The sequence below is a fragment of the Argentina silus genome (assembly GCF_951799395.1).
Source record: "Argentina silus genome assembly, chromosome: 14".
Classification (NCBI taxonomy): Eukaryota; Metazoa; Chordata; class Actinopteri; order Argentiniformes; family Argentinidae; genus Argentina; species Argentina silus.
Genome location: NC_139668.1, coordinates 14992281 through 15003792, shown reverse-complemented (window position 1 = coordinate 15003792; position 11512 = coordinate 14992281). Strand labels below are relative to the sequence as shown.

The following is an 11512-nucleotide window of genomic DNA, read 5'->3' as shown; positions in this document are numbered from 1 at the left end:
ACAAGACAGGCAGTTGTCTTGGGACTCCAGCACCTAAAAAAACCCCATATACACACAAAACACACTTATGAACTGCAGAAGGATATCGATTGATATACACATAGTTGACCTGCTGGGTACTGTGCCACCACACCCTTTGTGGCCCTCCTAGGCCCTTGTAGCCCCGTGTCCCTGGCAGGTCTGATCAGATGATTATTTCTGGATGAGATAAGTGGTTGAAATAGAGCTGCCGCAGTTCAGGTAATCAAGGCAAGCGGGAATAAAGGCTGAGGGCCGGGGCCGCGCTGAACCACGCCATGCCACCCGAGATTGCATTACTTGTCCCCTTTCAAGCCCCATAATGAGATCACAGTAACCCTAAGCGGGTGGGGAGAGAGAGGAGAAATCTGGCTGTCTGTCAAGTTCATTGTGTCAAGTTTTACAAACAGGGACAGATCCAGTTCCTACAGGAGCGGTAATACGATGCCGAAGGACTCCGCCTATCAGAGAGGCCTTCACCTTGAACCCCCCACCCCCACCCCCACCAGCAACCCCCCACTCCTCAGCCCAAACAAGGTCTCTGACTTGTGCTATGAACTAATCTGTTGAGGAAATGTGTTAATAACCACAACAATTTACTTTACGTTGGCTTTTTTTCATAGTAATTGTGACATACATACATCATTGTCTTGTACTTCGGTAGTTATGTCCTCATAGTAGTACTACGAGTAGTATTTATTTACTGATGCAAATATTGGTTATTCCAAAACATGCGTGGTGAGTACTCTATAACTGCATGTACTCACTTGCCAATTGCATGTCAATTACATTGATTATTCCACTAGTTGCTATTACACTATAACTCAGGTGGGTACTACATATTGGAGGTGATTGAGGTAAAATCCTTCATACAATGTGAAGCACTTGGAGTGTGTGGAAAAGCGCTAGATAAATCCAATCAATTATCAATTATCATTATCTTGTATTAGGTCAAAGTAATAATGGAGTATGACAGAAAGAGAAAGACTGAGAGAAAGGTGTGTGTGTATGTGTGTGTGTGTGTGTGTGTGTGTGTGTGTTGGCGTGTGCGCGCACGCGTGTGTGTGCGTGTGTGCGCGTGTGTGTGTGTGTGCGTGTGAGTGCGTAAAAGTGTGCATGAGGCTGACAGGCCTCACGCGGTCGGGGGTAAGACGGTGAACCCTCCTCTCCCCTGTGCTAATTGCTGTTTAGACCTATTCTGTTCCCTCTTCTCCAGTCATGTTTATACAACCTGTTCATACTCCCTCTGTCCCCTTCACTTCTTCTCTGTCTCTCCCTCTTTGTCTTCCCTTGCTGGTAGGAAATCTGCAAGGCTGCCTCCTCTCTGCCAGCAAGGGCTAATCCCCTCCCTAAAGCACCTTAGCAACGCTGGGAATTTAGAGAATCAAAAAAAAAAACACCCATGTACTCCTCATTGGCTCCCATTGGCAGCATGGAGGAAACACTAATACATCTTCAAATGTTTTAAGCATTTCAAAACACTCTGCTGTTCTGTGATAACTCCCCACAGTTAAAGGGATGGGTACCCCCGTTGTGTATGTCCCTTCTGATGTTGCACTGTATACTCACCTTTCCGTTCGCGGCTTGTTGTAGTTTGGCAGTTTTGCTACGTATAACGTTGATGTCCTATGTTCATTTTCACATGACATCAACATTATACGCATTATGCTCAAGTCGATTGTTGAAGACATCCATCAAATAAATGCATAAAAGATTATCTGTTTTTGTGTACAGTGATGCCTATTCACATTTGGATACATCTTTGGGAAACTGTAGTGTGCTATGACAGTGTTGACAGTGTTACCTGTATTATTACGACCATTATGACAGTGTTACCTGTATTATTATGACCATTATGACAGTATTACCTATAGGCCTTATGATGGAGGATGTTTCGGTACAGTGTTAGGTTAGTTGTTAACTATTACAACATGGTGGATAACACCACGTTACCGAGTGAGATCAGTCATTTCCTCAGCTCTGTAGAAAGTCATATCAAATTTGGTAGAATTCTCTTCATATTCATGAAACATATTGTTCTTAACTTATCGGTCATACAACAAGAAATCATGATTGAATTGCAAAAACACATTTTATCCTCCAAAAAGTCCAAAATGAACCAGATACAGGATGTATAGAAAGGGAGTGGAAGTAGCTAAGCCAATGTGTGTTATGTACGGAGAGTCAGATTATAAAGCTATAATGAGAATCCGTAATACCTTCTGACTGTTCCCTTCACCATGTTTAATCCTGGATCCATGCTCCTGCCGTGCCAATAGAGATTCCCTGTGTGCGGACAGTGTAATAATAACTATGAAAGTGGATCAAGGAGGTGGGTGTTTGTGAAAATCTTTAGCCAGGCTATCGCTAACAAGCATGGCTCTCTGGTTAAGTAAATCCCCTTCCTGAGATTTGCATATTGCTGAACACATGCACAAACACTCACTCACTCACTCACACAACACACGTGCACACGCACACATGCACACGCAGGCACATGCGCGCGCACACACACCCACACACACGCGCGCGCGCACACACACACACACACTCTCTCTCTCTCTCTCTCTCTCTCTCTCTCTCTCTCTCTCTCACACACACTCTCTCTCTTTCTCTCTCTCTCTCTCTCTCTCTCACACACACACACACACACACACTCTCTCTCTCACTCACACACACACACACACACACACACACACACACACACACACACACACACACACACACTTGTCTCGCACTGTCACCTCACAGTGTCTCCTACAGAGTAAGCATGTGCTACCCTGTTCCTTAACCCGCAGGTCAGTGGATTATTGAGAGTTAATTAACTGCCCCTGGGGATGTGGCTTGCTCTGACTTTCACACACCTGTTGGCTTTCCGTGTCAAAACGCCACTAAATTACTCATAATTGATGCTAATTTACAGCCGTTTATTTTTTGGCAGCATGACAAGAAATGGCAGAAAAAAGGCCAAGATGTGGAGGAAATGTATGAGTTTTAACCCACCTGTGATCCTCAAATTACACAGCTCTGCCTCAAGCAGTCTTCCAGAGGGCAGGAAGAAAGAGCACCAACGGTAGCCCTAGTGATGACTTAGTGATTACTGCTCACTGAGTGAGCCAAAGTTGTGCACATGTTAAAAGATAAAAGGTCTACTTTTGATCGTTTCATTTTTGAAAGTGACTCTGACTCAACTTCACGGAGAGCTGCAGGCTTGGGCAATTAGGCTATTAATGAATTCCACATACAGCGGGTAGGTTTGATGAGGAACATCTGGGCCTGCTGTAGTTGCTCGGTGTTGTGTCATTGTGTGTGTGTGTGTGTGTGTGTGTGTGTGTGTGTGTGTGTGTGTGTGTGTGTGTGTGTGTGTGTGTGTGTGTGTGTGTGTGTGTGTTATTGAGTGTTAGGAGAGTGCTAGGAGAATGTCTTCATTGTACATGACCCAATAAGAAACGTTGTTGTTGTTCAGGAGAAAGCTACACAATTCCATTATTTATGTTGTCATAGGAGACTTCGTGAATAAATGATGTTAAAATGATGTTTAAAAGCTATAGGCCTACACCAGACATCAAGTCCTGTTTGCATGAGTAAATCATTGTAGCCCTATTTGCTCCATGTTTCTGTTGGCGGACCACTATTTGAATGACAGAGCATGAGCACACATCGTGGGATCTCGAGCATTCACCTTGAAACTCCTCTCGTGAGGTTTCAGCACCTGGACAGCTCCACGTAAGCGTTGTTTTAGTCCATACACAATAACAGACCTTTCGTCGACAATGACTTTAGTTCAAGGTAGCCCTATAGTTTCGATTCATACATATAGAACATATGTCAATTTCGAATATTATATTGATTAATATAGAAATATGTATGTATCAAAATGAAACAAATCGAATGTTGAGTGCAGCCTTTGGTCAAAAAGGAAGCAATTCAATAAGGTTTTTGTATATTACTTTTTTTGCAAGTTTCAAATAGTTGTCCACACCGAATTAGTATGTTTGGTTATGAATTTGTTGAAAAAAATGTTTTTATTTGAGTCCCTGTAGGCCCCTAAAGATAAACCCATGATGAAGCCTACAATGATCATTAGTGACATGGATCGAGTGAGCTTTATCTAGATGGCAATTGAATAAATAAATAAAAAACTGCATGCAAGTAGTAGGCCTAATCACATTCCAGTTATTTCCACTGACGCATATAGGATACCATTTCACAGGGAAAAGTTGTTTCTAGCTAAATCGCTCACAAGAAAGAAAGATTTACAATTAAAAAATGTTCGGATATCAATCAGTAACATTCACACATTATACATAATATGATTACATGGATGGCATAATGACGGGATAAATATAATGGAAATTAGTTGGAGTATTGTGTCTGTCGTTAGTTTCATTCTTTCTTCCAAACGGGGGCGGGGGAGGAGAGGCACTTTCACCCAGGATTATCAAGAGTGTCCCGGACAACCGCGGAGGTGCAGCTGCGTGGTGCTGTGAAATGTGCCGAACAATTGGGAGCACTGTTCGCCATCTTCTCGCCTTTCTTAGACATTTGCATAGTCCGTTCTGGTTGATTGACTACCATAACCGGTCCGGGAGACCTCTTTTGTCCGATAATCACCCGAGGATGGCGGGGGTTAGAGGGGTGACAGAGGCTCTGGGCTCCGGTGATGGACTAGACAGATTTCCGTGCAATGAACATGGGACCGCGGAGTAAAACTGCATAGATCCCCGCTGCCATGGAGCCTATTGATGCGTTTTAAAACGCTTGAACCCATCTCGATTTGAGTTTGAGTCCACTTTTCAGACGGTGAGAGCAAATAGTTCTTTACTTAGGCCTGTGCTCTCAACCGTTGCTGAATCCATACTGCTTCCACTGCTTCAACAGCATCTTAATTAAAAACCTGAAAACCCCATGGAAAACAACAATTTCAAACAACATTCAAGACTAACATTTAGCCTTGAAATGGTAATGTAATGCAATTTAGAGTAAATCCGTAAAATCAAATAGGCTAGCTTAACAGTCACTCCGTCTCAAGCAGCAACGATCATAAGTGTGCCCCAGTCTTTTGCTCCCCTGTTCAATGCCGATGTGGACAGAATGAAACCCTCCAGGCTGATTATCGGTCCCCGGGGATTCTCTGGTTTTACGTCGGTATAGGCCTAATTGATAGTTAGAAATTGTTCTAATTAAATATGGGGTCATGGTGGCATTGGCCTACCATTCGTTTATGTTCACTGATTGGAAGAAACAAAGAAGGGGAGGAAAGGACGAAAAAGGAAAAGATTAATTCACTTGTTAAATCGTTTATTTTTGATGAAAGTTAATTTCATATGCATGATGCCTTTTTAAGCCTACCTCATGAATTGCCAGGCTCTGTGAAATAAAATTAAGCTATTTAATTATGAAATTCTGTGTAAATATAAAACTAATTGTCCATATGAGATTATCTTTGCATCACAACTAAATCGTCCTTTATAAATCAGGTCAGGTAAGAGACATTGAACACCGAAAGGAAGTGCAATGCCAATAGGGCTAAAAACTCTAAAACGTTTTTATATGGGCAATATGTTTACCCCGTTCTCTTGTTGTTTGTTCTCTGCATGCATTTCAAGCTTTTGCTGATCTCGGACTGAGTGTGTTTTTTTTGTGTGGTCCCGTGGATTGGCCCTAATGGTTCCCGCAATGCGCGAGGGGTTCCTGGTCTCCCTTGCACCTGCGTCGAATCTTGTTGCCTTCAGGAATTCGCTGAGGCTTGTAATCAGCTTTGTGAAGCCAATGAGCGCACGGTTGAGTGAGTGAAACTTTCCAACCACACACACACACACACACACACACACACACACACACACACACAGGACCCGTTCAATGAATGCATGGGAGTCAGCATGGGGCGGCTCTCCAAACCCCAGGCCCAGCCAAATTCCAGCAGAGCCGCTCACAATCACCTCCACCCAGGCTTCGCAACAGCGGAGGACTCGCTGCATAGGGGGGTGCGGTGGGGGTCTAGGGAATATTCTAGACGAACTCTAAAACTAAAAATGACAGCAAGTCCAGCCAAAATACCTCTATGCAGTCACTCGCGATTCGCAAGCTTTTCTGTTGAACTTTTCAATATTGCAACGTTTAGGCAGAGGCATTGTCTATAAACCCGCAATCAGTCAAAAATGAATGAGCCAAAATGAAGGAAGAAATTATTAACAATGAAATGTCTGATTTGTATTTTTCAATATGCATTAATAAATGCAGTCAATAGACTGTCAAAATGATATTATGCCAATTGAAGTGGATTATTAATTAAATGTCCATGCTGGTTCTGGAAGCGCCCATATATTGGGTCTGCGTCTGCCTTAGTGCTTTCATCAAATACTGATGTATGTGTTTATTTTAAGTTTCAGCTGTTGTATTTGACATTCAGAGACGACGTTTCGATTTAGGGTGTGTGTAGGCTATAGTGGCTACAGTAAACAGCTACACAAACAGCACAAACCGTCTACTCTTGGAAGGGGTTTCGGATTAAGAGACTGAAAAATTGTTAAACATGTCAACGTGTAATTGCACGATAAGGCCCTCGTGAGGAATTTATTGGCCAGGTTGCTATTTCTATTCCGCGCTAATCTCGTTTCAGCACATTCGGTCTTTGCAATCTGTCTCCATAATCTCCTGTGACAGAACGGCATCCAATGGCAGCGGAGAGGTTTTTAGGAGGGAACAGGAAAATATGCGGAGGCGTGATAAACTGATGGTAATTATCCACATTTAGGACACCGAGTGCAAGAGATCGGGGGTTTACGAATAGCAAATAGCGAGTGGCAGAGGCTTCCAGTGCAGAATGTAGGCCTATCGGTGTCTACAAGATAACCATATCGCGTGGTTGAGATTTAATGGTCAGGGGGCTATGTTGCCTCCCTCTTTTCCACTTTTCACAGAGTGGGGAAATGATTGTGGTTGAAATGTTGCAGAATGTTTCTATTGAAAAAGGAAATGTTCAATTTCTGCTTCTGGAATTAAATTGTTTGTATGATAATTTCTAGCCAATCGTTTTCTGTTAGCCTATTGTATAGATGTCATTATCAGATCTAATTATCTACACAGACTAATGGATAAAGAAATCGCCTATAGATTTGAGGCCTTTTCCAACAGGTTACACGATTATGTCTGTTTGACACATTATCTGACCAAGGCCGCTTGAATAGTGACAGGTAAATATGTATTGAGTCAGGTTTGTTAGAGAAGCTAGATAATTCAATTTTGTTTAGCCTTCATATTGCTATTATTAAATTGCATTGGCTAAGTTTTTGATAGTTTGCACCATCCCCACTCACTGTCATTGTTTTCAGTAACCTGTTCTAATGGTTACAGAGAGTTTACAGTGTGTGACGAATAAACATAAATTGTGTTTCAAGGTTTGTTCAATGGTTCGTAGATCTACAGGAGCAAAAAAAGCGCACTGAGTGAGGGCCAAGGCTATATGTCCTTTGATAGAGCCCAGTAGGGAGGTTTCAGGCTGGCGAGTTTGGGGACTGACGTCACGGTGCCATGAAAGACTTGGACTTGCCGCTGACCCCAGGGTTAGTTCGTATGCCCGTCTAATCCTTTTCTCTCTGACACAAAACACTCTCCACTACTCCACTCATTCAACGTAATCCCCTCTGACACCCCAATATGCCTACTGATTCAGTCATCAAATATAGGCCTAATTGTTGCAAAAATAAATAAGCAAAAAACACCCACAGTGGGTTCTTTAATTAGAATAGGTAATCAATCAGTTTTGATCAGTGTTCAATAAATCATCCAACCTACTTTGTGTCAATCTACTTTTTTTATGTCAGGTATAGCTATGGACTTGCTCTCATTGCGCCCAAGTGCCAGACGGATTTAGTTGAAGTGGAAAGCATTTTTAACTGTGCACCCGTATGAGGATGAGTTGAGAGTTAGTTCATTGACCAATGCATAAATTATGTGATCTTCTTTGTATCTGCAGCCATTCACATTTCATTGACTTTGCTAAGTTTGGGATAAAGCTTAAGGGTCAGGACCCCCGCCTCCAAAGCAAGCAACCATGACAAAATAAAGTATCCATACTTCTAATTTTTAATCCTCTTACTTTTCTTAGAATGGAAATTACATTTGATATAGCCAACAATAAAGCATGCATCAGGGTGAGGGGTCAACATGACACATACAAACAACTTTTTTTTTTTCTTTTAAAAGTTCCTATAAAGAAAAGCCAAACTTGACCAACTAATTCCAGCATGTCACCTTCATCAAAATTGCAACAAGTGCTTGCAAAGTAGGTGGCATAAACAAGCAAAAGATAATGTTGAGACGACCTAAGAAGAAATGCGTAAAATAAGCTGATAGCAGAGATGATAGCAGAGTTGATTCTTTTTTACATAATGTTTTAGGCGAATAGTGCGTACATTTTTTCCGACGTTCTCACATATTAGAAAATGATCTTGATAACCATGTTTTTTTTTTCTTTGACCGCCAAAACGGAATTGAATTTAGATTATTTACCAAAATATAGTGTGTCAATTTGACAACATACATGAAGTAAGTACTGTGGTTCCGTTTTGACCTATAATAGCCACAGCGCATGACAATGGTCTAACATTTGATCTACAAACTAGAAGGAAAAATAACATTTAAAAGAAAATGCCTGGGATATAGCTTAGACTAGAGCAAAGCAAAATCATCAATACATTTAAAACGTTATTTAAAAAAGTTGTGTTTTCTGTCTCAGTAAATTGTAAAACTGATTGGTGGTGTCTGTAAAAAGTCTGTAACTCCGAACAGACAGATTACCAAAAGAAAAACCCGTTCGATAAAATCAAAACGTATTTCGAACGAGACGAAGTTCCTCCCACGAGAGTTTAGTCACAATTCAACAGGTGTTATGACTCGAGCCTGTCTTGTTCCCTTCATCGAGACTACCACAACGTCTTCCTTTTCTGCACTAAAACGAAACATATATGTTATTAGATCCCATTGAGAGAACACATGATAGGCCACATTTCACATAGCTATTTAATCAATGTAATACAGAATAATGTTTATGATGATTATTATGATATGCTAATAATAGCCTCATAATAACAATAGTAGGCCAATAATAATGCATTTACTTAGCCTACACGACATACATAAACAAAGTGTTGGTATTGGCTATAGCTACGACACTGCAGTTTGTCACATCGCATAACAACCTACATTTGGCTGTGTTATGTTTTGGCTCTTCGACCCTAGCATTTCACTTATTGTTATGCATATTATAATGTATTAATTCATAGGCCTATATACCCATGTCTGATATGATGTCTGTTCGTGCCAAACCTGAGCATCAAGTGGTCAGCCTTGTGTAGGCTAAGAAGTAATTACGTAGATCATACATATTTACACACATTTGCCATGTAATCGACTCGTTTTGGGTCACTGCGCGTTTTAATACAATTCTGTTTTTTACATGATATTTAAGAGTGCCAACTTGCAGGTCTGAAGCGTCCGTTTGTCGACTTATCGGTGGCATAAACTATAGGCCTGAGAGAACATTATGCTAAATAAAATTGTGGGAAATGGGAAACTTATAGCCTACCCCTCAAAATAACGAAACTAACACTTGTTTCCATAACCAGGGCAATACTGGGAAATTTATTTAACTCATAACGCAAAATTGTTTTCTTTTCTGGCAGAAATGCATTTAGTAAATTATTTACAGTTGCTTATCAGTCTCCTAGTATTTATTCACAATTTACAGGTATTTTTTACAACAACAAAAACAAATGGTTCAGATACAGCAACTCACATGTTTACAAACAAGAGAAAACGAAATTAATGGAATCTTATAAACTTTTAAAAACATTTTCCACATTCATTTTAATCACACGGTCATCTCATTTAAATGTCCATGTTTTCAAAAACGGTTATGCTTCCACAGAAAATCAAAGAAATACTTCACCAGCCTTCACAAGATAACCTAAATCGTCTCAAAACTTGGCATGCCCTTCGGTTAGAGAGCAAGCAAAGCGAATGCGAAATTACTCGTCTCTTAAACGTGGACAGACAATACCCCACTGAAAAAAAACCTTCGTTTGTCTAATGTTGCCTATTTTTTTTTTTTGCGTTTTTAAATTAAAATAATCGCATTCAGTTTACAATAACCAATATAGCCTGCACAAAACAGGTAGCAACAATCTAAAAGAGGTAAATATTTGGTTATGTGATTTTGTTGTGCTTATCGCACACACGTTTTTTTTGCTTTCCTCTTTTTAAATATGTGTCAAAGGAACAGTTCCATTTACCCCTGTCGTGGCGCTCTGATAGTGCTGTGGCAGTGCGTGAAGTCTACTTTGAACGGACGGGTCACCGGCAACTTCCCCAGTTGGTAAATACATGCTTATCATGTCCCTCAAGTCCCCGGGACACGGCGCGCGCGAGTGAGTAGAAACTGGAGGGCTTACACTCGGTTCTGATTTCACCAGCGACCCCAGCGTGCCGATAGCCCCAGACGAGGTGACACCAGAGCTCTGGTGCTGCGTGTAGGTGATCCCGCCGTAGCCGGACGGAGAGGCGCTCATGTAGCCCTGAGAGTTCGAGATAGGGCTGTACTGGAGTGCCGTCATATCGTAGCGGTGCATGGGCTGTGGGTTGTGCGGGTGGTGGTGGTGCGAGTGGTGATGGTGCCCTCCGTTGCCCGGGTGCTGGCTGTAAGCTAGCTGAGCCTCCTGCATCATCGCCGCGGCTGCCGCAGCTGCAGCTACCTGACCAGAGTATGCACTGTTCGCCCAGCCGTTCATGTGCGCGTAGCTGGCAGTCGCTCCTCCACCGTGACCCCCGGGGCTCTCTAACCTCTGTCCGACCCCCGGGCTCATCCCGACCCCCAGGCCGACACCACCACCCCCGGCCAGGAGCCCACCGGCCAAAGAGTACTTGTCCTTTTTAAGCAGTGTCTTAGTCTTTCTTCTAGGTCGGTACTTATAATCCGGGTGTTCTTTCATGTGCATAGCTCGTAGCCGCTTCGCCTCGTCGATAAAGGGTCTCTTCTCAGCCTCGGACATCACCTTCCACTCGGCGCCCAGTCGCTTGCTGATTTCCGAATTGTGCATTTTAGGGTTCTCCTGAGCCATCTTCCGTCGCTGGCCCCGAGACCAAACCATAAACGCGTTCATCGGTCTCTTTACCCGGTCCGGGTTGACTTTGTTTCCATTGTTTGCTCCCGTGTGCCCCGAATTTGTGTTCGTTTGGGGCACTGGGGAGTGTAAGTCAGTCTCCATCATCATGCTATACATTCACCTGGCGTAAACTTTTCAACCAATGCACAGAAACATTCAGTCTCGGCACCACAGTCCGTCGCTGCTGGCACAGATGGGCAAAGCAAACCTCCCAAGAAACAAATGGAAAGATGAAACGTGGAACAATACAATCCAGACAGAGAGATACTTGGATAAACTTTTCCCAGCTTCTTTATGGCAGCTCTTTCTGCTCGCTTGTTTTTCCACAT

General features: G+C 42.4%; 1 protein-coding gene across 1 annotated transcript; it reads right to left on the bottom strand.

Annotated features, from left to right (window-relative positions):
• Positions 1-4857: 4857 nt before the first annotated feature.
• Positions 4858-11300, bottom strand: sox1b (SRY-box transcription factor 1b; the record flags this gene model as incomplete). Its single annotated transcript, XM_083684211.1, is given in 4 exon segments — positions 4858-4915; positions 5869-5915; positions 5917-5993; positions 10475-11300. Coding segments are annotated over 4 exon segments (1008 nt in total).
• Between the last annotated feature and the right edge of the window lie 212 nt (positions 11301-11512).